At 35.2% G+C, this 27,961-nt stretch overlaps 2 protein-coding genes across 3 annotated transcripts; one reads left to right on the forward strand and one right to left on the reverse strand.

Annotated features, from left to right (window-relative positions):
• Positions 1-710: 710 nt before the first annotated feature.
• Positions 711-8,814, reverse strand: ube2g1a (ubiquitin-conjugating enzyme E2G 1a (UBC7 homolog, yeast)). The gene is made up of 6 exons (XM_051109439.1): positions 8,630-8,814; positions 6,349-6,451; positions 5,913-6,010; positions 4,214-4,392; positions 3,873-3,996; positions 711-2,318 (listed from the first exon to the last, which is right to left on the reverse strand). Exons 1-5 carry the CDS (start codon positions 8,673-8,675, stop codon positions 3,910-3,912), a joined length of 513 nt encoding a protein of 170 aa, XP_050965396.1. The 5' UTR covers positions 8,676-8,814; the 3' UTR covers positions 711-2,318; positions 3,873-3,909.
• A 2,522-nt stretch (positions 8,815-11,336) lies between these two features.
• spns3 (SPNS lysolipid transporter 3, sphingosine-1-phosphate (putative)) lies at positions 11,337-26,220 on the forward strand. Of its 2 annotated transcripts, XR_007827741.1 has the most exons (14): positions 11,337-11,588; positions 13,106-13,354; positions 13,447-13,512; positions 15,422-15,558; positions 15,719-15,870; positions 17,014-17,080; positions 18,419-18,561; positions 18,755-18,907; positions 21,318-21,507; positions 22,634-22,699; positions 22,994-23,092; positions 23,285-23,456; positions 25,481-25,646; positions 25,932-26,220. XR_007827741.1 is itself a non-coding variant. In XM_051109436.1 (13 exons), exons 2-13 carry the CDS (start codon positions 13,150-13,152, stop codon positions 25,528-25,530), a joined length of 1,500 nt encoding a protein of 499 aa, XP_050965393.1. In that variant the 5' UTR covers positions 11,337-11,588; positions 13,106-13,149; the 3' UTR covers positions 25,531-26,220. The 2 variants fall into 2 exon arrangements, 1 of the variants encoding a protein (XP_050965393.1); XM_051109436.1 differs by having other exon boundaries at positions 25,481-26,220.
• The last annotated feature ends 1,741 nt before the right edge of the window (positions 26,221-27,961 follow it).

The raw sequence follows: 27,961 nt of genomic DNA on the forward strand, positions 1-27,961 counted from the left end.
GATATAGCCACCTCAGGGTTGCCAGGTTTTTTCAATTGCTACTCAAAACTAGTCCAAGTAGTTCGAGGGGATCCCCCATTCGGGGGATACAATACACAGTTGTTGTCGGGCTTCCCCTGGTAAATTCGCATTTCAGGGGCTAAATATGACCTTACTGGGGTCGCTTCAACCCGCGGACATCAAAAACTATCTGCGGCAACAGTGTACAAGTAGCCCAATCCTGCGGAAAAAACGCGGACTTGGCAACATTACTCCAGCTTTTACTTAAACACAGAATCAAGGTTCATTATCTGCTACAGACAAACAACTTGAAGAATAACAGTGTGCAGTAAATGCTAAAACTGCACTACAAACCAGTGTGTTCATAATTAAGATAATACATCAAAATAACTAATTTGCAATATCAATCAGCAAAACAAGCTGCTTTGTACAGCTAAAAATAGCTGGACAAGGATGAGACTGGAAGCCAGACCCATGACGTTTACAAATGGGAAGGTGGATAGACAAAAGATGTTTTAAAAACTACAGAACAGTAGATACACTTTTCAGTCAATGGTTTATGTAAAATTGGCATGTTTTGAGAAGAATAACCTTAATAAAAAGCACATTCATTTGTAGTTATGCTGGTATTGATGAATGGATGAGTGTTGTAAGACATTCAAGTTTATGGCAACATATTTAACTGAACACAGGCAGCACACGCAAACAAGTATTGGAAAAAAAATTATATTTTAGAAGAACTCACTAGAGGTGACAATTTTCATAACATGAAAAATATACATCGGTATTTTGTCTTTGTACATTAGGCAAAAGAACTGCAGTAGTCTGTCAGAGCCAGAATAAAATTAACCAGAGAATTAAAGATTGTGGGAGGAGAGAGAGAGGGATACAGGCAGGCATGCGTGCGCGCACACACACACACACACACACACACACACACACACACACACACACACACACACACACACACACACACACGCACACGCCTCTGTTCAATCGTCCTTAAACACACACACCTCATCTGCAATCCCAAAAACTGTGTTGCAAGAAATCTGCATTTAAAGCATGGCTAAGAAACCTATCAAAGAAACCACACAAAAGACATCAAGAGATGTCAAGCCCAAAAAAAAAAAAAAAAAAAAAAAAAATTGCTCTGATTACAAGGGAGATCTTTACTAGAAATCATATATATCAATATCCAATTTTAAGATGTCTGCACATATTGTGGGCAAAGCAGAGTTATTGCTACACCAAAGTAATTCAGAATGCTGGTACAAGGGTTATGAAAAAAAAAAAAAAAAAACCTCACATTCACACAAGCTTGAGAGGATGTTGTTAAGCAGTTCTTAAACATGTTCCTCCCTTTAGCTCCTGTTTGATGCAGAGCACGTAACAAGCCAAGCGATTTAAATTGGAGGCACTTTTGAAAACAAAAGAACTTAAAACATGCAGAAAAGAGAAAAATCACATCTGATGGGTTTCCTTGCCATTGCCTCCCCGCCTCAAATGGACAAACCGAGAAAAGATGAGAACCTGACACTCAGAATGCAGTCATCCTTTCAGCTGAAATAAGAGCGCTCCCCTTTCCCCCCACCCACCCCGCTTAAAAACCAAATCAGAGAAACACCTTCATGACCCCTAATTAATAAGAAAATGACCGTGCTTTACAGCTATTTCACCTGAAGTGTCCCGATTGAGAAAGCCTTCCAACATGACGAGCATGAATCCTAACGATAGCTTAACCATGCCTTCCCCACCCTAAAACTGGATCGAGTCTGAGTGAGAAATACCAAAGCAGACTTTTGTTCAATCTGGCAAGCGGGTATGTGAGGCCACTTGCACCTGTAACAGATCTTATGCACACTAGATGTGAGGCAGCAGGAGGGGGAGGGTGGGAGATGAACTATAGTCTTCGAGAAAACTTTACATGATGTCACACTCTAACTACAGAACTGCTATTTTATTTGGTACTAAGTCTTGCTGGATGGATAGGAACAAGTTATTATATATTATCCGGTTTTTATGTCTGTGCTATGTACACATCTTTACAATCTCTTCCTGAAAAGTTGTATCAGTTCATAGACTTGAAAAAAAAAAAAAAAAAAAAAAAAAAAAAATGAAAAAAGCGTAATTGTTTAGGTTTTTTCTCTTTTTGTTGGCACTTGCTTGGCGTGTTCTGTCAGCATCTGTGATGGCCTTATGTTCTATTGCAGCCTATTAATGCCAGTCTGTTACTGCCAACATTCAATGAAAACCAGTCCAGCAATAGGGTGGTAGAGTGCAAGAAAACAGTGCCATGTTGTTTCTCAACTGGAGACCTGTGAAAGACACAGACAAAGATATTAGAGACACTCAACAAATGTCACAATGTAATTCACCAAATGCAAGACTAACTAGACCTTTAGACAAGTAAAGCCTTCAAAACTTAAAGGCTAAAAAAAAAAATAAAATAAAATTTTAAACATACACTTAATTACACAATTAAAGGTACAGTTCAACCAAAAAAATGGAAATTCTGTCATTAATTCATCAACCTTATGTTGTTCCAAATCCACAAGACCTTTGTTCATCATTGGAAAACAAATTAAGATATTTTTATGAAATTCAAGAGCTTTCTGACCAAGGGTACTACCATGCTCTAGGCCCAAAAATGTAGTAAGGACAAAAAGTATTCTTGTAGCTTCGACAAATTACGGTTGAATCACTGATGTCACATGGACCATTTTAACAATGTCCTTACTATGTTTCTGTGCCTTGACCATGGTAGTACCCTTGCTGTCTATGGAGGGTTTCATCAAAAATATCTTAATTTGTGTTCAGATGATGAACGAAGGTCTTACGAGTTTAGAATGACATGAAGGTGAGTAATTAATGACAGAATTTAGATTTTTGGGTGAACTATCCCTTTAATACCCCTCTATAGCAAAGCAGCATTATATAATAATATATATTGTAAATATAAGTGAGTAAACAACAAATATTTCTTGATTACCAAATCATCATATTAGAATGATCTCTGAAGCATCATGTTAAACTGAAGACTGGAATAATGGCTGATAAAAATTCATCTTATAAATTAGTCTTAAAAATAATGAAACAGAAATTGTAATATTTTCAAAATGTTTTTACTATATTTCCAATCAAATAAATGCAGCCTTGGCAAGCATAAGATACATCTTTTTCTACCAACACCAATCTATATGTATACAGTTTCAAAGGAAACTGCCACTGTGTAAATAAGAGGTAAATAGTGCAAACATTTTGCAGACCTAAGAATTCTATAGGGCCTATAGCTTACTAAGACAGTCTATGCAGACAACAGAGTCTTACAATCTTTAGCATGAACCTCCATTTTGAACCTGTTCTAACAGGTTAGCTCACAACATTACTACGACAGAACTCTACTCAAACTGAGAAAAGCTCTATTCTGAGAGGATTAGCCCTGTATGGGGAAGTAAGGCGATATATGAATGAGATTTTAATCCTGTACAAATGTCAGTAACATTTTCCTGACTTTTCTATGAGTTAAATTTTTAATGCATCATTAGACTTTTATGTTAAATTATCTGAAAAACAAAAAAACAAAAACAAATAAATATAAATACCACAGGTAAAAATAGTCCTGTGTAAATCAACATGCTAATAAAAAGTCTGCAGATCTACGTAAAGTCTGAAGGTGGGCTACTGCCGCTGTTTCTCAAGGATAAAACCCTGTTCAGCTACGGGGGATCTTAAAAACGAACAATAATTGTTCTTTGCATTTTCTGGCTGTGTTCTTGTGAGTTGTCAATCAGTCAGTTGGGAGAAAAAAAAAAAAAAATGATCACAAGACTTTGGCAGTATAACGAAATGGTAAAAGTCCACTTGCTTACCCTGAAAATAGTGAAGCTACAAGCTGCTAGATGAATATCACTCGAAGGCAGTCTCTTGGCTCTTTCTTACACAGCGGGCAACTTTTCTTTTGAATTCACCATGTCTGTCTTCCCTCCACTCTTTCTGTAATAATAAACAGATAAAAAAAAAATATATATATATATATATATATATATATATATGTATCTCATTTATGACTAAGGTGGAAAGTATAGTATCATCACATTGAGCTAACATGACACAATGGATCGTGAAGCATATATTATTCATTAAATATCTACTGATAAACATCTATAGTCAGTCAAGTTCAGTATGTCCAACGAGTGAGCATCAGACTTACTGCTGCATCAACATTGGCAGGAGAATCTCCATTGGGGTCGGCTAGCATAGAGATGACGCTAATCATGATGGTCTCTACGGTGTGGATGGGGAGCCAGCGCTCTTCTGGTTTCTCATAGCCATATTTATCTTCCCCCGGTTCATGCAATATCGAAATACAAACATCACCATTCTTGTCAACTGCAAACAATACAAAAAGACGACATGAGATTTGATGTCATGTATTCAGAGCCTTACAGTTAACCACTTTATTAGACCACCATAAATCAAAAACACGATGGCTGAAAGCATTATTAAATTACCACTATAAATGGCTAAGTTGCAAGGAAATGAGTGTAGCTTTAAAGGTTTATGCCATCATTTTATGAGGCTGAATTCACAATGCCAGGTGTTGGTGTAAGTCCAAGAGAGCTGCATTATCAATTAGTGGGGACGTAACGATATTATCAATGTTGTGATATTGCGAAAGCAAAACTGTCTCGATATTATCGTGATCACATGGCGATATAAAAACAAAATATTCATGCAAAAAGTGTAGTTTTTAAAATATATTAAAGGTCTTAAAATGGCCATTATGCTTTGGTACAGTATCTGTCAAACAAACTAAAACCAAAAGCACAATATGGCTTAATTCCTTCAAGTCTGTTTACGCTGCATGTTCCAAAGCGAAGTGCGCACTACGTTCAGGCGATCAGCTCATGATCTGGTGTCTTCCACCCTTCGGAATGGATCAGTTCACTGTGAATGAATGCAGTGAACTCATTTATTGCTTGTGCTGTGAGTTTAGTGTGTATTTGGGAACACAACGGCCACCAGTTAAGCTTTATTTTCATGGCAGATGATTAAGGCATTTCGCTAGGTTTGTAGTGAGATGCATTTTTGTAAGCCTGTTTTCACTGAAGCTGGAGTTTTCCTTCAAAATAAAAGCTCTACTGTCATTTCCAAAATAAAAGCTTAAAAGTGCAGTATAAATTGCTGATAACTAGAAGTTTAAAAGAGTAACATTACCGCAGTACAAATTCAAAATATGTCTTTCAAGTGTAGAAATTAGAAAAGAAGAATTGTAATTTCCCTGCTGTAGTGTAAAGCAAAAATAATGCCTATGAAATATTATTTTTCATTTATTTTACAGTGCAATTGTTTTACAGTATATGGCTACTGCTGTCATAGGAAAAACAACATAAATATAAATATAAATTAATATAATAATATAAAATTGCTGTTATTAAATTTGAATTTGTTTGGTTTTCTAAAACACCAGTGTGAATATAATGTAGACTAAGACAGTATATCACAACGAAAAAAGATGGCTGTGTCCCCTTTAAAATTCAGGTACAAGTCAATTCACTGACTTTTTTCCTGACTTGAGCTTTTCTAGTTAAGAGCATGGGTTGGAGCTCTTCATTTTGAACTCTCAAAGTGCATTAGATAGAAGAATTTAAGAATTTTTTTCTAATTCTTCATTTGTCTCTTTTTTTTTTTTTTTTTAAATATTGCAATAAATATCACACCGTGGGGTTTATATCGTGATATTATCGTATTGTGAGATTTTCATACAGTTACATCCTTATCAATTAGAGAAAAACTACTGAAGGCAACTTTAGTAACAAAGAATAATAGATGTTTAAATTCTGTGGAAATCTGCAAACAGAACAAAAAATATATATACAAAAGACCCAGTGGGAAGAACCCATACTTACCATTTGGATGCCAAATTTCTGTTATGAACTTCATTTTAGGAGGCCTGAGAGGATAGTCTTTGGGAAACGTAAGATGGGCTTTAAAGACACCACCCTCACTAAAAACAGGAGAGAAAAAAAAAAAACAGCAGGCTTAAAGTGTTATTCAGCAGTAATATTGTGGTTGTACATTCACTGAATTAAAATATGTTGCATATAACACAATACTGATATTAATTTTATAATATTGAAGTGAAATAAATTCTGCCATAATTTACTCACTGCATGTTGCTGCAAACCAGTATGATATTTGAATAACAGTACTCACTCTTTGGGAGTGAATAATGACACAATTTCCATTTTTGCTTTAATTCACCCTTCAGCTCATGACTCAACAGCTCAAGTTCAGTAAGGAATTACGTGACACAGCATTTAATAAAACAGCAAAAAGACTTACTAAAGTGTATCAGGAGGGCCGATTATTAGCACTTCCCATCTGTAGAGGTCATTATCATCTATCAAACCGGCTGAGAAACCTTCCACAGGATTTTTATTCAGTTCTGTCAGGAAAATAGGACATGAAGATACTGATAAGCCCTTTTAAATAACAGAGGGAAAAACAAATGTAGCACTTCAGGTTTCACATGGTTGCTGACAGCACGGCCTACAACCACGGTTGCAAAACCAAAACCGTTTTCACATCTGTGCAGCATTTCAGACAAGAAATGACCACTTTGACTTTCTGTTATCAGATCAAGTGACTGAGCCTGAAGCCAAAGAACATTTGCATGTTCTGTGGTCTCAGATGCTGTCTGAACTTCAGTGTTCTTACAAGAGAGAGCAAAACAAAATCACTGGACCACCTTGTTGACAAAAACAAGCTGACAGTTGGGTAATCCAGTCATGTAGATGCGTCATTTTTATGGGCACATGAATCATTAAGACAGTCTGGTATTCTCACTAAGCGCCAACACAGACAGTCTTTTACTGCTGTTTGACTCTTAATAAATTACTCAATTTAAATCACATTACGACAAACCTAACTTCAATGCGAAAGCACTGATTCATGTTTTTATTGCATAGCAACACCACACAATTACTCTAAATTGCCATTCACATAAAAGACAATAATTATAAAGTTTTAACAAACACTGCAATTCTACGAGAATGAATCCACATCATCGATACAGAGAAACGATTTCATTGGAATAACTTCCAAAAATGTTTTCCTGCTGATAAATGATAAAAACATTGATAACCAATCAGAATCCAACCGAATTTAACGAGCTCAAGCAGATGACATAACTGCAGTGCGCGTTTGCAATATACAAAACTACATAGTTATTGTTCTTGGTGTAAACAGGCCTTTGACTGAAGAAGTTAGGATCTCACAAGTTGTGCCCACATTTTCCTGGCCCGTATCTTTACAATCTAGCATAAATGGATGTTGTGAGGCTTTTGTTCCCTTAGAGGGTTCACTGAGTTTAGAACAAGGCCGATGAGTTCACCATGCTGGTCCTGCTGAAAGGAGACAAGCAAAACAGCCCTGATCCCCCAAATCAGTCAATCAGCCACTAGGCCACCGCAGAACCTGATGCCATGACAAGCCCAGGGTGCCGCTCACCCTGTCGACCCTTGGAAAGAAATAGGCGAGTTGCCTCTATGCCTGTGTAAGATGAGTAATTTGGGGGGGATGGGGTTGCTTGAGCTGTCTATGCCGCAAAGAGACAGCTGTCATGAACCTGATCTAACATTTTTCAACATGGTCTGATATGTACATCAGGTTTAAACCAAGAACTCACATAATCTGCTTAGTTTGACCCCTTTACAACTAATTCACTTCACTGGCTGCACTGCGCAAATAGGGCCCGGTGGAGAAATCCTCCTCTGGCTTGAGCTGAGTAAAGCTGACACTCACGGATCATATTGCTCACTGGACAAAGAATGGGAGAAACAAACTAATAACGACTCTGTTGAAAGAAATAAATACAAATAAAGAGCGAGGTTGGCGTTATAAGCTTATGTACATTTATTACGACAGTATAGTTGGAATGGGGGTCTGTAGTTCTCGCTGTACCGGCGAGCTGGTGCTCAAATAGCAGCCATCAATTTGTTAGCTTAGCCTGTTAGCCAACCTAGAAAAACAAAGGGATTTGATCACCCCGCTGCGGGTACATGGCACACAATATACGGCTTGAAAATCTCACCTTTGCGCCTTGTGATAACGATTTTGGTTCAACGGATCATGATAAGATGGTGAACAGAAACGGAGCTAATGACAGAGTTTCTCTACGTTAATGAGACGATGTAGCGACTGCTGGTGCGCCTGTGTAACTAAACCGTGTCCGGGCACAGATGTCAAAACACTGGCTAGCCGACTGCGAACGGCCCCGCCGGTGTGACACGGACGAAAGTGCCTGACGTTTACATCAACAAACCGAATAAATTCAAAAGAATGCGGTCGTATTGTTATTTTATTTGTATTTTAAGGTCTCTCAGATTTCATACTCAATCGTTAGCCCTTTCAAAATACCATTTAAAAATAACAAAAGACGGCAAAGTTAGCCTTTAGCCGGGTGTTTTAGCTGCTAACTCGCTAACGAGTGCTTTGAGATAAACACAACGCTCGTTAGCAGCTAAACTAGCGGCTAGCAGCTAACACCCCCGTCTCGACTGCATTGGCAGGCTACATGTTCACCGGTTAGCCTGGTTTTGCCAACAGCCTTTGGAAAAATTACCTGCTAGCTGTCTCCTGAGTAACAGTGCTGACTGAGGCTCCGTCATGTTTTTATAAGTTATATTCTAGGACGAAAGTCGTTCACTTCACTAAGGAGAAAATATGTTTGAATTTGCTTGCGCGTCTTTCCGTCTCTGCTCTAGTCCGTTTTGCTCAACATTCTGATCCAATGTGCGCATGCGCTGGACTCTCCGCGAGGCCGCAAGGAGAGGGCGCTCTAGGGGTACTTATGGGCGGAGGATTCGCGCATGTCTCAAACACATACACTTATATATAACAAACAGTAATGGCTTTGAGTGAGAGATTACATGTTAGCACTCTAGTGCTGTTGTTGAGTCAACAACAACACTGTTGACAAATTCACGCAGAAACGATCAAATAAAAATCATTAAGTGTGTGCATGTTTTTGTCATTATTGCTTAATGCTGTAATTAGTTTATGTTTGGGCATTTATTATTAGTTTGTGCCAGTTTCAGTTGAAAAGTTTTTGATTTTATGTCAGGAACACAGTGTTATTCAACCACTAGGTGACAGTAAAGTGTAATAATCTAGTTTAATGTCTTACAGGCATAGGTGGGTAGTAACTGATTACATGTAATCTGGATTACATAATCAGATTAAAAAAATTATGTACTTGTAATTAGATTAAATTACATTTTAAAAACATACTTTTTTTATACACATGATTACATATCATTTACACATTAGCAATACATTATTGCTATTAATTCAACCTAATTTCTTTTTAAATGTTCCTCTCTAAAATAGCCTACTGCTTATATACATTCAGAAAGTCCTCAAGTTTTGTGGGCATTCACACAAAGATCAGTCATTATTCAGGTGGCGACATAGCGTTTGACCACTGATTTATGCAAATAATTTCAGGTTAAAGAAGTGTTTCAACACTGCATCAACTACTGCTGAACACATCCATTGTTGTTTAACCATATATTTCTATGTCTTTAGAAGGTTTAAGTCTTTCAAACACATTAAAATGAACCTCTTTCACCTAATATGTTTACCTGAAGTAACCCTGAGATATTCAAATATATAATCATTAAAATTAAATTAAAAAATAAAAAATAATTAAGTATCATATTTGCACTTTCATTGGTTTTCTGATGTTGGTTGTGGTCAGATGACATGCAAGAAAGCCAATAAAATATTTATTTTTTAGTAAGTTTAAACTCATCAACCCTCCTGCAGTTCACAAACACCAGTTTGGGAAACCTTGACTTAATATAATGTTTAATGCACTTTATGTTGTTGATAACAACAAACAAATTATTTTCTTACTCTTTGTATTTTTGCATCATTATGGTACAAGATTATCCTATTTAAATCAGTGTGATAAATAAGTTTACCTAAAATGTGTAATGTCATGGATTATGTTTCTACACTACCAGTTAAAAGTTTTTGAACAGTAAGATTTTTAATGTTTTTTAAAGACGTCTATTCTGCTCACCCATCCTGCATTTATTCGATCCAAAGTACAGCAAAAACAGTAGAATTTAGAAATATTTTTACTATTTAAAAGAACTGTTTTCTATTTGAATGTTTAAAAATGTAATTTATTCCTGTGATCAAAGCTAAATTTTCAGCATCATTACCCCAGTCTACAGTATCACATGATCCTTCAGAAATCATTCTAATATGCTGATTTGCTGTTCAAGAAACATTATTATTATTAATATTATTATTATTATCAATATTTACATATTAGAAGGATCATGTGACTGGAAGAATTATGCTAAAAATTTAGCATTGAAATCACAGGAATAAATTACATTTTAAAATATATTCAAATAGAAAACAGTTATTTTAAACTGTTTTTGCTGTACTTTGGATCAAATAAATGCAGGCTTGGTGAGCAGACTTATTAAAAATGTTATTTTGTCGTGTAATTTGTGTCGTGTAAGTATAAATGACAAGATGTTCTGAATAAGGACTGTTTTTTTAGTTTGGTTTCAGCTCAGTGTTGGTGAATTATTGATTGGCCTATATGTAAAACGTTTTATTATATTCGGAACCTGCACTGCTTAATTATAAAGCATACCACAACCTACATGTTACATGATATCAGTAAATCATTCATTGAAATCAGCAATACAGGAAAGATGTGGTGATAGGTCACTGGCTCAGAGAATGGTCTTAGAGAATATGTAGGTCATATTGTGTTACATGTGGTACAATGCATCTGGGCGTTTTTAGAGAAGTTGTTAGGCAGATAATTTCCCAAGAATGACAAACGTATGAGTAATCTGGACAGCAGAATATGACATTTTAAATTTGTACAATTCTAGTCTAATGAAACCTTAACAAAAAAAAAGCTTAACAAAATGACAAATTCAAGAGTCTAAGCAAAGATGAGACTGACCCACTATGAACTGAATAGAGACTCTCACTGCCAAGATATCACCAGTAAACATGATTATGTCTTATCTAGATTCATCTATCTATGCAAGAGTATGAAGTCCTTACTTTATAAAAGCAAAGGTCATAAACTTTAAACACCCAATACAAGATTAAGTCACATTAGAAGTCCCTCACAGCATGGTGTTTATTTTCTGGCAGCTTTCTTTGTCAGACCTTTGTCCTGGTGTTCAGAACATTACTGTGAAACATAATGCCAAATGCCCTGGCAGATCTGGGTAACAGATCTGTGTGAAGCAAAAAGCATGAAGTGAACATGTAGATAGAAATCTTCAGTTTGTGGTCTGTAACGCAACACAAGAGGAACTGTTCTGCTGCGTCTGAGCAGAGAAAAAGGGGCAGGGCTTGATTCTAACTTGATAACCCTGCAGTGGGCTGTATTCACAGAGGAATGCCTTTCTGTTTCTACAAGTGACATCTCAACGAACACAGCAAAAAAGAAAAGGAAAGGATGAAAAAAGCTTGAAAAACAGAAAGAAAACATGGATTAGAGTGGCACTGGGGCATTTGGGAACATCAGCTAAAGTGTAAGTAACTTTATGCTTCATTTACTGAAACTGTCAAGGTAAAATGATCTAATGAAATGTTCTTGTATAAAAATGCTAAGTTGAAAACTGAAATATAGCATAAGCTCAGTGTCTAAAAGGCTGGTTGCATGAAGCGGAACAGTCATATGGCATTGTCCTGTTGTCGTCATGCAGCTAATCACCACAAAAGTGGCATTGTTGGCATGTCATTGAATAACTCAGTCCTGACCTGAACTTATAAATTATACCCATTTTGGAAGTATGGTCTGTTCAGACTATCACTAAAATGGAAGCTTTATCTATACACAATATAACTTCTTAATAGACAATAGAGTACATTAATTATATTAGGTTAAAGATGTTGCCCATAAAAATATATAAGATACAAATGATCTTCCTTGTGGTAAAAGCGATGCCATAAATAGGACACGAGAAACAACATCAGCTTGTGGTTTAGAATGGTAACAGGCTACTGTGTGCAACTAGTAAGATCACACCCAACTTTTAGATAACAAGTCTACCTTACACTCTCAGAAACTCAAAATGCTCTCCTCTTCTGTAATACAGAAAAATACATTTGTAGTCAAATGCACTTACGTGTTAGAATTAAAAGGCCAAATTTGTTTGTGAGATACTGGAGAAATTTAGATCTGCTCAAGACAAGCTACTACCATATCCACAGTAAATGTCGTGGCAGCCCCATAAACACTGATGCTTTTTGTGGTATTTTCACAGCATTATAGAAAGGAATACACTCGAAAATTATGTAGAAACAGATTAAGAATTCTTTTTCCCTCTGTGCTGTAAAAAGTTTTCACCAGTTTCAACTTAAAAACTTAAGTTTACCCATACAATTTTAAGTTAAATCAACTTAAAAGTACAAGTAATTTGAACGCATTTTATTGTAATGAGTTAAAATGACTTGTAGTTTTAAGTTAATTTAACTTAAAATTTTAAGGCAGCTGGTGAAACCTTTTTACAGTGTGGTTTTACATCTCAAATCATGACATATAAGCTTCTGTTCACCATTATCCATTATAATTTTAAATCAAAATCTATATTTTTCAGCAGGGGCTTGGCCCATTTATTCAGGAAGCCTAACCACAGTTTTACTTTGTACACAACTGCACCAAATTGGTTGACTTATAAACCAATCCAATTTAGTCAAACCAAAACTTGGTAATGATAAATAAGAACAATGGCATTGTGGTTAGCATCACTAAACATCAAGCACCAACACGGTTCTACATCATTTACACAAAAAATGTTGTGTTGTCCCAGTCCAGCAAAACAAATTACCTGACAAAATACTGTTGAGTGTTTATCTTCATATAAGGCATTTGTCGCTAGCTCGGCTGTTCAGTGATTGTGACTACATTCCTGTGCTTTTCCTTGTTGCTGTGGTTACTTAAACATTGTCTTAGAATCACATGAAAGCCACAGCTCATAAAGCATTCAAGCTAGACGGCTTGAAAATTACAATGTTTTGACACTTTACCTTCTGCGCTATTTTATAGACTCAGAGAAAAGTCATTCAACAGCCATAGAGACAGTGGGCATCATGGCTTCCAACCAACACAGACCAAGAACCCGCTTGAGCCTCCGCTCAAACACAATACCTTACGGCTCAATGAGCTCTGAGCAACCAGACAGTGATGCATCCTCCATGCCACCAACTTCCATCTCTAAAAAACGTGCCTACGTTGCAGTGGCAGTGCTCTGCTATGTCAATCTCCTCAACTATATGGACCGTTATACTATAGCGGGTGAGCACATTGTCATCAAAGCCATATCAGGTGGGATTGTTCACAGAAAGTCACTATGAAAAGAGACAGATGTTGTTCTTGTTCTATTTCAGGTGTGCTGCTTAGCATCCAGAATTACTTTGGAATCCCTGACAGCACATCTGGCCTCCTACAGACAGGTATCAGTTTGAGTTTGTAGTACATTGCACTGACAATCCAGTAAAAAGAAGGAGAATATTGCAGAACTGGATTTTGCAAGAGTACTTCCTTGCTGGGGATGAACTAATAGGTCTGTTACTATAACAAACCCAGAATTACACAAAACACAAGTAGATTTGGATGTGTAAATGAAGCAGTCGCTCTTGAAGCATGTATTAGTCAAAAGAACCAATAAGTCTAAATCATCTAATCTAATAATGATCTGTTTTGTAGTTTCACATTTACAGTTTCATGCTCTAATCTCTAAACTGCTAGTTGGTTGACTGTTGTGCTTACTGGCAGTCATTAAAATAATATATACTTTGTTTTATGGATTTGTATAATTCATAGATGTGTATACAGTTGAAGTCAAACATATTTATATATACCTTGCAGAATCTGCAAAATGTTAATTATTTTACCAAAATAAGAGAGATCATACAAAACGCATGTTACTTTTTATTTAGTATTGACCTGAATAACATATTTCACATAAAAGACGTTTACATATAGTCCACAAGAGAAAATAATAGTTGAATTTATAAAATTACCCCGTTTAAAAGTTTACATACACTTGATTCTTAATACTGTGTTGTTACCTGAATGATCCACAGCTGTGTTTTTTTGTTTAGTGATAGTTGTTCATGAGTCCCTTGTCCTGAATAGTTAAACTGCTTGCTGTTCTTCAATCCTTTAGGTCTCACAAATTCTTTGGTTTTCCAGCCTTTTTGTGTATTTGAACCCTTTCCAACAATGACTGTATGATTTTAAGATCCATTTTTTCACACTGAGGACAAATGAGGGACTCATATGCAACTATTACAGGTGGTTCAAACGCTCACTGATGCTTCAGAAGGAAACACAATGCATTAAGAGCCATGATCTTCAAATTCAACTTTTTGAATTTGAAGATCATGGTAAATTTAACTTTTGTCTTCTGGGAAACGTACGTATCTTCTATAGAGCAGTATTAATGAAAAAAATTAGGCAAAATAAGAAAAATGTACATATCTTCATTCTGTTCAAATGTTTTCACCCTACTCTTAATGCATCATGTTTCCTTCTGGAGCATCAGTGAGCGTTTGAACCTTCTGTAATAGTTGCGTATAAGTCTTTCAGTTATTCTCAGGATCTCAAAATTGTACAGTCATTGTTGAAAAAACAATTTTGAAAAACCAAAGAATTTGTGGGACCTGAAGGATTTTTCTGAAGAACAGTGGGTAGTTTAACTGTTCAGGACAAACAAGGGACTCATGAACAATTATCACTAAACAAAAACAAACAAACAAACAAATAAGCAAACAAAAACACAGCTGTGGATCATTCAGGTAACAACATAGTATTAAGAATCAAGTGTATGTAAACTTATATTCAACTATTCAAACAATGGTATAAAGCTATTCAAAACATCATTCAGTGTAAATTGTGATAATCATAATTAATAATCGCAATTACAATTTCAAGGGAATAATCGACAATTATGATTTTTGTCATAATCGTGCAGCCCTATGGTAAAGTATCATAGTAAAAAAATATAAAAAATAAGCAGCACAACAGTTTTCAACACTGATAATAATAAAAATATTTTCTGAGCACAAAATCAGCATATTACAATGATTTCCGAAAGATCATGTGACTTTGAAGACTGGAGTAATGACTGCTGATTCGACATTTTGCCATCACATGAATAAATTACATTCAAATCACATTCAAGTTAAAATACATTCGAATAGAAATCAGTTACTTTAAAATTTAATAATATTTCAAAATATTACTAATGACTGATGTACATAAGAGACGTCTTTCAAAAACATTTAAAAAATCTTACAGCATGAAACCTTTGAACTATAGTGTATCATTGCCATCAACCCTGTATTAACATATTTACAGTTTTTATCTGCAGCTTTATGTTCTTGGCACCAGTTTTTGGTTACCTTGGAGATCGCTATGACAGGAAGCTTATCATGATCGTTGGACTGATTGTGTGGATCGTGACAACACTAGGCAGCTCTTTCGTCAAAAAAACGGTACAGTATAAAGTCTTTCTGAGGATATTCCAGTGTAATCTTAGTGAAGTCTCACGTAATGTTAGTAATGTTTTGTTTTGTACCTATACTTATTACCAATATCTTCATTTTACTAGGGCAGAATTTAATTTAGTTTTTTGTGTCTTTACTCTTACCACAGGACTTCTGGATTCTGGTCCTGACGAGAGCCTTGGTTGGGACAGGAGAAGCCAGTTATTCCACCATAGCACCTACTATCATAGGTGACTTGTTCACTGGCACCCAGAGAACTCTCATGATCTCCTTCTTCTACATCTTCATACCAGTTGGAAGGTGAAGGCTTTACTGCAAAAAGACATAAAGGCTTATACAGACTTTCCACTGTCTGCATGACTCTGCTTATCTGTGTTTGCATGTTTCAGACTGTGAGTCTGTGCTTTAGTGCTGAGTGTTTTTTTCAAATGAACATCTTTATGAGTGTGTCATTGACTCAAACCATTTATTCAAACCATTCATTGATTCATTTAGGAATGAAACTCGTTTCATGTTTCATGAGTCATTTTTCATGAGTCATTTACTTAACTGATTACTTCAAAATACTGTTGCTCTGAGACACGGAAAGATAATTCTGTATGTTTGTTCGGAACTCATTTCTTTGCTGTAGCAAAAATATACAAAGTAAATTGCAAAACTGTGTCATTGTAGCTTACCTAATAGACCAATTTGTAGTAAACGTCACAGTTACGTCACTTGCAGCTGTGCACGCATAGTGGTGGAAGAAAAACACTGATAACAAGTGGAGGGATAAAATCCATGGAATAAGAGAAAAAAAAATGTTGTGCTTTTTGATGCCAGAATCGGAATGTAAATAATTTTTATAGAATACTGTCATCTAAGATGCCATTTCAAGTTAAACGCAGATGCTTAAATGGACAGACTATGGATGAAAACTATGATTACTCTACTTTTAAAGCATAAATTTGATTTAAACAATGTCTATAATATTCACATATGCTGTTTGAAGGGGATGCATTGTATTAGCCCTATAGTTATGACATAATATTTAAACCTGTTACTATTAACATTTATTAATTATATCTTAAAATTCTGACTTTATTTCTTGCAAATGCAAGTTTATAGCGTGTAGTTCAGTCGATTTAACTCAAAAATAGTTTGTCATTATCAGGGGAAAAAAAAAGCTAATGGAAAAAGAGAAAATGATGAGTTGGTTTTTCTTATCAGAATTGTGAGATTTAATCTCAGAATTGCAAGAGTAAAGTCAGAATTTGCTGCAATCAGAAAAGCTTTGCCCACGAATTTTTTTTTTTTACAAAATATTAACCTCTGGTTTCTGTTGTATAAAATCAACATTCACGGCTCTTGCTTGTGTGGTATTATACACAGTGTTACATATTGGCAATACTTGTGTTGATTCTTTTTTTCTTTTTCTGACTGTTCCTTTAAATCTTCATACAGTGGTCTTGGATATATTATGGGGGCAACTATAGCTAGTGCAACAGGGGATTGGCGTTGGGCCCTGAGGGTAAGAGAATATATATTTTCTAAATATATAGAGAGTGACATTATTTCACAGAAACATGGTTACAGGTTCACTGTGTTAGATTTAATATTCTGTTAATCTTATTATAATGAAGTAAACTTAAATGTAGCTGAGTTAAAAAACACACTGTACTGCATTATATTTTAGGTCTAATTGAATTTCCTTGGACTCCTATTGCATAACTGTACTCCATTCAAGCTAAAAAAAGACACTTTAAAGTGAATCAGTGTTAAAGCAGTTTATAAGCTCTGTTCTTACTAAAACATTGCTCTTAAACGGGTTCCCAGCAGTACTGCAGAGGGTCTAGTTTGTTTGATCTTGAACATGAACAAATGAAATGTATTAAAGAACTTCCAGAACAAAAATGTACAGATTTGTCATTCAAAATGTTCATGTCTTTCTTTCTTCAGTCATACAGAAATTATGTTTTTTGAGGAAAAAATTTCAGGATTTTTCGCCACATTATGGACTGCTATGGTGCCCCGAGTTTGTACTTCCAAAATGCAGTTTAAATGTGGCTTCAAACGATCCCAAATGTGGTTTTAAACTATCACAGCCGAGGAAGATGATCAGTTATTTTCATAACTAGCAAAATGATCAGTTATTTTCATTAGAAAAATACAATTTAAATACTTTTTAATCTCAAACGCTCATCTTGTCTTGCTGTGCCTGAACTCTGTGTATTCTGGTTCAAGACAGTTAGGGTATGTCGAAAAAATCCAATCGTATTTTCGAGTTCAGGCAGAGTTAGACAAGACGAGCATTTGACATTACAAATTATATACACTGTTTTATTTAAGAAAAAAATACCTGATCGTTTTGCTAGATAAGACTCTTCTTCCTCGGCTGGAATCGTTTACAACCACATTTTGGATCGTTTGAAGCCGCATTTAAACTACATTTTGGAAGTTCAAACTCGGGGCATCATAGAAGTCCACTATATGGAGAAAAATACTGAAATGTTTCCTCAAAAAACATAATTTCTTTACGACTGAAGAAAGAAAAACATGAACATCTTGGATGACAAGGGAGTGAGTACATTATCTGTAAATTTTTGTTCTGGAAGTGAACTTCTCCTTCTGGAAGTGAACTTCTCCTTTTTGTCCCGGAAGTGAACTTTTTGAAACAAAGTTGACTTAAATTAAAGTGGAAGATGAATAATTTAATCAAGTAAAAATTAATATGTAATTTACAAGATTCTGTACATCATTAATGATTATTTGAGTGGCTTTGCAAGGTAAGCATTTCTTAATTTAATCAAGACAATTACCTTCCACATTTTTAAAAGAAATCCGAGCTGATTGTTTGGTTCTGATGTAGGTCAGTCCAGCTCTAGGAGGCCTGGGTCTGCTGCTTCTGGTGTTTCTGATTCCTAATCCTCCTCGTGGAGCCTCTGACACCCAAGGAGGAGGAACCATGGAAAGCACCTCTTATATTGAGGACGTCAAGTACCTCCTGAAGAAGTAAGTCAGTGTAGAGATTCAAGTTACATTAACTATACATGTAAATCAATCCGACATGTGCTCATAACACTTTTGTCATGATTGTTAAAAAAAATATATTAAAATGCTAAATCTTTAGGTTTTCATGTAGTAGTACAGGTAGTTCTGAAGCAAAATGATTGTTTACTGTGTTTTGAATTTGCCTCTTTTCCAGTCGGAGTTTTGTCTGGTCTTCTTTGGGTGTGACTGCTATGGCTTTTGTCACAGGAGCTCTGGCCTTCTGGACCCCCACCTTTCTGTCTCGTGCACAGGTTACACAGGGTCTCAGGCCACCTTGTGAAAAAGAGCCCTGTAACTCTTTAGACAGGTACCACAAGTCTCTTCTGCCTTTAATAAATGGAAAGATCATAGAGGAAAGCAGTGAGGTTAGCAGTAGACTAGTATATGTGAGATTAGCCAAAATTGGTTAACAGCAGAGACTTCCTCTGTGATAGTGTTTATATCAGGCTGTTCCTTGGTATATGTGTCTATATATATTTGTTTATGATGTTTCTCTGCTATTTTTACCTTCAAACCAGTGGTGTGTGGTGGTTCTTTGAAATGAGGATGCAAAGTCCTCAGAGGATCGAAGTGAGCTGATTACGCACTAAAACCTCCCACAGACCATGTTTTCAATACATTTTAAGTCTTATTTTGACACAACAACATGATAACATCTAAGCGTGTGAGTTGTTTACTTACTTTTTAGGGGTTCAAGCACGCAGTGCTGAAACCCTATTGTAATTGTTAGAATAGTCATGAATCAGCGATTTCCACATTAAACCGATGGTGCAGACCAAACCACAAGTCATAGAGACTTGAAACTTGGAGGCATGGTAGCACTCACAACGCCTACAACGTGACCAAGGCTCGTTCCAATTGGCCTGACGTGGGTGCTACAGTCATTAAATCTACGAAATTGCTCATAACTTCTAAACTGTCAGACGCAGACTCATGTGTCTTATGTCATTGGAATCCTTGGCCAGACAAAACACATACCTCAAATTCGATCGTGAGCCTGGCAAAATTTTTGGGTATTTGGCTTTTTTTTGAAAAGCCTACTTTTTGTGAACTAGTCTGAGGTTTTTTGCCTGATTGGGACCAAACCAGTGCAGAAAGATTCTCTGGAGAGTGACTATCAATAATTAGTAAAAAAAAAGCTGAAGTTTCGACTTACCGTCCCAAAGGGGCACCTAAACGTTCAAAAGGGGCAGGGCCACTTTTAGTAAAATACCTATAACTCTTGAACAGAATGAGATATCTTCACTATACCCAGAACGCTTATGTAAGAGCTCAATTTGAGGTCACATGGGAAAAAATCGCAGAGCTTGGCCTCTTGGTGGTGTTATAAGAGGGAAAAACATAAAAAAATGGCTATAACTGAGCAACCATTTGTCCGATCAACATGAAAATTGGTGTACACTGTCTTGGTCTGAAGTGCCACAAGTGTCTACAAGGACATTCACGTATCTCAAAAAACATGGTCGACAATGGCCGATGAAGTTTGAGCACCTGTAGATGAGGTTAACGGAGGCCGATCAGAATGAAACTCGCGGGCCTGTTCGACTTACGGCTTCAAAGGTATAAGAGATATTTGTTATTTGATCACTGGGAGGTGATATCGCATTTTTCAAGGGCGTAAACGATTGTACGTCGTGTGGTTTTTCACACATACACATGATATTCCTAATGTTGCAGACCCCGCCCTGGAAGTCTACTCAACAGATGAGAAATGTATTTTTTGTAGTAAAGAAAGAGAGAGACAAGAGTTTGCCTTTAGTCAAGCAGCCTTCTTTGTTGACTTTAATCAAAACAAATTCATGAAACTTTAACCCACAGTATTCCACAGAGGAAAAAACATGTATCAGTATATACAAGCACTCAGTGGCAACAAATAAATGGTTAAACAAGGTAACAAACGTCTATCAATGACACTGACAGTTGATAACTTTAACATTAAAACTACCCATCAATAAATATATTAAAATGCTTATTTTATGTACAGTTACTCATAAACTTGACCACTTCAATATAAGTAAAATAATTATAGTTTTTTTCCCTTGACATTTGATTATTTTACTAACCTTTTTTGTAATAAAGAGAGAGAGAGACAAGAGTTTGCCTTTAGTCAAGCATTTGTGCCACTCAGTATTTAGAAAATGCAACTTTGTTCTCTTTGAAATACACACTAATAACAATAAAGGTGCAAATAGTAAATATGCAAATAATAAATACAATATGTACAAATCAATTTTCCTGTGACTTTAACTCCATATGGGGGTCACACTAATATACGATAGAACTCCTCATTCCGGACAACTTTGCCCATAAAACCACTGCTGTCAATCAAATTATTTGTTAAATGATTGAGATTTAAAAAAACTACTTTTGCGAACTAGTCCTAGGTTTTTCACTCAATCTGAAAACAAAAAAACAAAAAACACTGCAGTATAATTCTCTCGACTCTCTAGGCCAATAATTCTAAAAAAATAATTATAAAGAAATGTACCCTTTGCAAAGTTATAACGGGGTTGTTTAGAAAAGGGGCCTGTCCAAATTTACCCCAAATCCTATAAAGTCTAAAGAAAAACTCGAAGCTTCACGACTGCTGAGCACATGCTCATTTATGAGCTTGACTAGTCAGACTGGTCTGGTAGGTCCTGTGAGGAATAAAACACAGAGACTGTGAGACTGAAATTGAATAACATAACACTGTTTTTCTCTTTCTCTTGTGAAAGTTACATCTTTGGAGCAATCACAGTAGTGACAGGGATTGTGGGAGTGTTTCTGGGCACCTGGATATCAAAGCAGCTGAGGGACAAAGTGCCCAACGCAGACCCTCTCATATGTGCTGTGGGCATGCTCAGTTCCTCCCCCTGCTTTTTCATTGCCGTCATCCTGGCGGCCACCAGCATCCCAGTGACATACGTAAGCAAAGATCAGCCACATTTCTTGCAGTTGGTTTAGTTTGTGACATTTAGTATTTGCATTAATACTAAAGAAATATTTCATGAAGTATGACTGACTTCCATCTGTGGAAAACAAAAAATGAGAAGTTCATCTGGATGTTTTAACTTGTCCATACAATAAGAGTGAACAGGGTTTAAAACAACACTGCGCTCTACTGACTTTAATTGTATGGACACACACACACACACACTTCTGGTTAACTATCCTTGTGGGGATAGTTAGGCGTAATGTTTTTTATACTGTACAAACTGTATAAACTATTGCCCTACACCAACCCTACACCTTTCTGCATTTTTACATTCTCAAAAACTCATTCTGTATGATTTAAGACATGAGTTGGTGTGTTTTCAGGTTTAAGTCCCCACCAGCATAGAAAACCAGGCACACACACACAAATAGAAGAAAGTCATACATGTTTCGAACGTCATGAGGGTGATTAAACGAAAACAGAATGTACACTACCAGTCAAAAAATTTTAAACAATAACTTCAAACAGTTATTTTTTTAAAGAAGCTTCTGTAAAAGTCTCTTCTGCTCACCAAGCCTGCATTTATTTGATCCAAAGTTCAGCAAAAACAGAACAAATTTTGAAATGTTATTACTATTTAAAATAACAGTTTTTTATTTTCTGTATTTTAAAATGTAATTTTAAAATAAAAGAAGGATTTCTGAAGGATCATGTGTCACTGAAGATCGGAGTAATGCTAAAATTTAGCTTTGATCACAGGAATAAAACACATTTTAAAATGTATTCAAAAAGAAAAAAGTTATTTTAAATAGTAAAAATATTTCAAAATTGTACTGTTTTTTCTGTACCTTAAATAAAATTAAATCAAAATAAACACAGGCGGCTGAAGTAGAAATAGCGGAAGTAGAATGGTGAGCAGAAGAGACTTCTTTAAAAAAAAAAACAGTAAAACACTTTTGACTGGTAGTGTACTATTACTCAAACAACTTATTTAGATACAGATCGAAAATTTACAGTATAACACAGATTATTTGCTGTCATAGCACAATGGGACCAGCAGGGTGCAATGTGGTTTCTAAAAACTTTTTTCTGTTTGATTTTTGTGCCATAATACAGACATTCATTGCTATTGGAGAAACATTGCTGTCCCTCAACTGGGCTATTCTGGCTGACATTCTGCTGGTGAGAGCTTTATGCTTCTAAATACAACATAAAAAGTGCTGAAATGAAGCACACTCTCTTTTAAATTAGCACATGGTTAGGAGCGTGTGGAGACCTGCTGAATGATTCAATAAAGCGAAAAGTACTAAATTAAAAAGTAATACCATTATGCTTAAGAACTTGAAATGCTGAGAACACTGGTGTATTGTTTAACTGTTCTTCGTTTTGAAGTCTGTGATTATCATATTACAACAGCTGAAAAAAAAAACTGTTTATAAAAGACATCTTTTAAATCTTATTCTTATTTTTTTTTAGTATGTTGTTGTGCCTACTAGAAGAGCGACAGCTGAGGCCTTACAGATTATGGTCTGTCATCTCCTTGGAGATGCAGGAAGTCCATACCTCATTGGTGCTGTAAGCATATTTGAATACTTTCATATAAAATAGCAGTGGGGTCAAAGGCTGTGCTGTCACTATCCAGAAATGCTTTGGAACACATGACTACTGGATACAAAATTGCACCTTGTGTAACAGCATAGTTACATTTTTTCACAGTGTAATTTATATAAACAAAAGGACTGTTATCTTTTTGCGTGTTTTGTTCAGATCTCGGATGCTTTGCGTAAGTACAATCCAGAATCTCCCCGCTGGGATTTCCGTAGACTGGAATATAGCATTCTTCTGTGCCCTGTCATTGGGGTCCTGGGAGGCCTGTTTTTCCTGATGACCTCTCTGTATATCAAAGAGGACAGGAAAGCAGCAGAACTCCTTGCTTCAGGTAATAACAGGCTATTGTAATTACAGACTGTCCAAATTGTCTGTCTTGATGTTTTTGGACATAATCAACTTGTTTGATTTTATGTATGTTTAAAAAAGAATAAATATAAAGTATTTAATGAATGCACGAGACAAATCTAGTAGTAGGCAGATTTGAAAAACACAACAACAATATTAAAGGACATGTATTTTAATAGAGCAATTTATAGTTACTGATTAACTGATGACAACAAAGCGGGTACGTCAAGCTATTAAATGATGAAATCAGTAAAAAGTTTATTAAAATGTTACATTTTAATTAAGTTTGCAATCTTGACGTTGTATGATTATTTGAAAAAACACCTTATGACCTCTATTGGCGTACACACTTGGCACAGATAATATTATCTGCTAGCTAGTGACAAAGTATAAAAGATTACACTGTGACCAAATCTGTGGCGCAACATGCAATGGGATTTTTACACAAAGCTCAAAGTTGAGTCTGGGACAAAGGTCTCTTGTCCTGCTGGACCATTTCGACTAATGGGCAATTTATGAAGAAATGAATAGTTTTTAAGGAATTAATTAATGAAATTACTATTTTTTGTAAATTATTAATTGTTATTTTAAAACATATCACAATAGAAAACAAAATAGAAAAAGTTATTTTTTGGATGTTACATTTAAACTGTAATAATAATATTGCTGTTTTTACTGTATTTTTAAACAAATAAATGCAGCTTTAGTGAGCATCTATTAAAATTTAAATTAAATGTACATAACTTTAAGAATTTCTTTGATACTGAAAAGTATTAATGGCAGTACTAATGACAGTAGCACTTAAGCTCAGTGTTGGGGGTAACGCATTATAAGTAACGCGAGTTACGTAATAATATTACTTTTGTCAAGTAACTAGTAAAGTAACGCATTACTTTTGAATTTCTAAGAAAATATCTGAGTTACTTTTTCAAATAAGTAACGGCAGTTACTTTTTTCCCCATTTATTGGTTGACAAGTCTCCTGTCAGGAAACTGGGAGTAAATATGACATTACTGTATTCTAGACTAAATTTGAACATGCATTAATTAATCTCACTCACAAAAAAAAAAAAAAAAAAAACATTCAGTATTCTTCAAAATGAATAAAAACAGTGAAATGCAAGCTCAGAATATGATGCAACCATGCAATAATTAAATGTTAAATAAAACAAATATCCTTTATGTATTTATCCCATTTTATTAACCAGTGTCTTTGCTGCTGACCTTTAATGATGCAATTCAACCATACTAATAAGCAAAAATCACTTTAGATAAACTAACATTTGTGCTTCATTTTTTTTTTTATAGCTGAAGAGTGATCTCCTGCATAAATGTACATTTCTTTCAGCCTGAGGTGAATTTATTTCACTTTTGTTGTAAAAGGGCTTTTACATTACAGTTGTTCAAAATTAAAAACAAAGAAGCAAGCCCCTTCCAGATTTAAAAAGTAACGCAAAAGTAACGTAACACATTACTTTCCATAAAAAGTAACTAAGTAACATAATTAGTTACTTTTTCAGGGAGTAACGCAAAATTGTAATGCATTACTTTTAAAAGTAACTTTCCCCAACACTGCTTAAGCTGCACAAATGAATCAGATGATCCTGTGTATAGAAACTGAACTATTCCTATTTCATTTTATGGTATAATGTTTCTTTGTTTTAAATTATAAATCTTGAGTGAGAAGATTTCCTCTCTTATATCTATAAAGCGAGGAAAAACAATGAGATTAGCTGTGATCTGGTATAAGTAAAATTCCTCTGTGTCCATATCTGCTGATTCTTTGTTTAGATAGAACAGAAGGTACTGCAGCTCTTTCTGTACTTGTCAAAATTTCTGATTTACAGAGGGCCGAAATCTAATAATATCACAGTCCAAAGCGTCCGTTTTGAAATGTGAAAGGCTGTCAAGAATGCAGTCCTGGAGCTGGTTTTGGGTGTTACTCCATAGCGGTACATAAATACATATATTTGAATAGTTTTCTTCCTTTCTGTCTTCCTCAATTCAGGACAAGCTCAACCACAAGAACCACAAGAGACAACCACAGAGTCAATATGACCTTTTAAACACCAACCAACACCTTGGCTGGGCTTTGCTGCATCAAGCAGACACTTGTGAATGCGTATGTGAGTGCAAGAGATGAGACATGGATTGATGGACAGATTTTAAAATCTGTGAGTGTTATTTTATAGGAACATTATAACAGGATGTGAGTAACATGTAAACGTTTACATCACATAAGCACTGGACTGCAGTCTTAGTAAGATAAAGGCTGCGTTTGTATGCTTTAAACATTTTTGAATAGTGATGCCTTACACTTGTGTCTTATTGTCTTGCTTACACATTTTCCTTCTGGAAAAATTAACTGCCTGCTATGATTTTTTAGATATATTTTTGTCATTTTTACCCATTTATGTTCAACAAAAAGTTGACAGACTGTACCATGTACTTGTCATTAGGCGCTTTCGTCCTGCTTTCTTCTCTCGGCAGCTGTGTGCTACTAATGAGAGCCTCAGGGGAACAAGGGAGAGAACATCCCCTTCTGGACTAAAACTGAAAGCTTGAAATACTGTATGTACCAAATTAGTCTTCCAGTGTACAGACTGAGACTGGAAATGTGTAGCAAATTAATAGGCTATTTAAAGGTCATTATTATTTTTATTGCACTGTTTTATTGTATTGTACTGTTTATCCTTTTCATTTTTTTGCACGAACATTTTAAATAAATGCATATGCTTTTTATTTTCATCGTTTGCCTGCAATATAATTTGCATACACATTAGCTGTCCTATACTCCTAAGCAACACTAGGTGGCAGAATATACTTATGTTTATAACACCGCAAAACATTAATGACCTAAACACACAGAGTATTACTGAGGAATAAGTGTCAAATGTGGTAGTTAGAATTTCTAAATATGGTTATTTCTATTTTCAATGTTGGATAAGGCATCTCAGGATAAACCTTAGGTTGAGAAAATTATATAAGCTGTTTTCTATTGATTTCCTATTGCTTTTCAAATTTGAAAACCTGTTCAAAATGTACACTTTTTAATATATCTACTAGTCAAAAGTTTTTGAACAGTAAGATTTTTGATGTTGTTTAAAGAGGTCTCTTCTGCTCACCATGCATGCATTTATTTGATCCAAAATACAGCCAAAACATTTTTTCCCCTATTTAAAGTAACTGTTTTCTATTTGAATATATTTTAAAATGCTGTTTATTTCTGTGATTTTCAAGCTGAATTCTTAGCATCATTACTACAGTCACATGGTCCTTCAGAAATCATTCTAATATTCTGATTTGCTGCTCAAAAAACATTTATTATTATTATTAATATTATTATGTCGAAAACAGTAAGAAGAAAAAGTGGAATTTTTTCAGGTTTCTTTGATGAATAGAGAGTTCAGAAGAACAGCATTTATCTGAAATAGAAATCTTTTGTAACATTATAAATGTTTTATCATCACTTTTGATCAATTCAAAGCATCCTTGCTAAATAAAAGTATTCATTTCTATTTTCTTCCCCCCGACTCCAAGCTTTTAAATGGTATAATGTTACAAAAGCTTTTTATTTCAGATAAATGCTGATATTTGGATCTTTCTATTCATCAAAGAATGCTGACAAAAATTTACCCAACTGTTTTAAATATTGATAATAATAATAATAATAATAATAATAATAATAATAATAATTTTTTTGAACAGCAAATCAGCATATTAGAATGATTTCTGAAGGATCATGTGACACTGAAGACTGGAGTAATTATGCTAAAAATCACAGGAATAAATTACATTTTAAAATATGTTCAAATAGAAAACAGTTTTTTTTAAATAGTTAAAATATTTCCAAATTTTACAGTTTTTTTTTTTTTTGCTGTGCTTTGAATCAAATAATTGCAGGCTTGGTGAGCAGATGAGACTTCTATAGAAAACCTTAAAAATCTTACTGTTCAGAAACTTTTGACTGGTAGTGTAAATGAAAATCAAGAGAAAGTCAGGACCTCTAAGGTGGGACAAGCCAAAATCTCCAATTTGATCTGTTTAAGCTAGCTTCTTTTTATGCGAGGTAAATGAAAATAGTTTATCAAACATATCTCATAGGTGTCATACCAAAAATAAAACATTGCATCTGTGCCAAGATACACAAAAGTGCAATGTGCCATTGCTGCTGAACCTGTGGTAATTGCCTTGGTGGTCCTAAGAGAACCTAAGGCTCATTAGCACACCTGATGAAGGTAATTAAAAATCTATTGCATGTATTAGCAAAGTCCTGTAGTGTGTGTTTAGCAATATTAGGAGCTATCTGTACAAGGCTTGTCATGTCATCTTATATCAGTACAGTCCAGAATGTTCATTTATTGATTATTGCTTTAGAGGGCTGAATAACTGTTGCTGATATTTGAAAAGATGCATACCGTTTACATGAGCCTCAGCATTTGCTGTCCCTTAGGGTTAGGGTTAGGAAATAAATCGGCCAATCCTATTT

The sequence above is a fragment of the Labeo rohita genome, chromosome 5, assembly GCF_022985175.1.
Source record: "Labeo rohita strain BAU-BD-2019 chromosome 5, IGBB_LRoh.1.0, whole genome shotgun sequence".
Lineage (NCBI taxonomy): Eukaryota > Metazoa > Chordata > Actinopteri > Cypriniformes > Cyprinidae > Labeo > Labeo rohita.

What these genes read in the sequence shown, in the direction of transcription:
- ube2g1a (XM_051109439.1), bottom strand. Translation starts at nt 8,675, where the DNA reads ATGACGGAGCCTCAGTCAGCACTGTTACTCAGGAGACAGCTAGCAG. An exon ending in GGCCCTCCTGATACACTTTA is followed by an intron (nt 6,011 to 6,348) that starts GTAAGTCTTTTT and finishes TCCTGTTTTTAG; the next exon opens with TGAGGGTGGTGTCTTTAAAG. An exon ending in AGAAATTTGGCATCCAAATG is followed by an intron (nt 4,393 to 5,912) that starts GTAAGTATGGGT and finishes TATTGTTTGCAG; the next exon opens with TTGACAAGAATGGTGATGTT.
- spns3 (XM_051109436.1), top strand. Translation starts at nt 13,150, where the DNA reads ATGGCTTCCAACCAACACAGACCAAGAACCCGCTTGAGCCTCCGCTCA. An exon ending in GCTCTTTCGTCAAAAAAACG is followed by an intron (nt 15,559 to 15,718) that starts GTACAGTATAAA and finishes CTCTTACCACAG; the next exon opens with GACTTCTGGATTCTGGTCCT. An exon ending in GTCAAGTACCTCCTGAAGAA is followed by an intron (nt 18,562 to 18,754) that starts GTAAGTCAGTGT and finishes CCTCTTTTCCAG; the next exon opens with TCGGAGTTTTGTCTGGTCTT.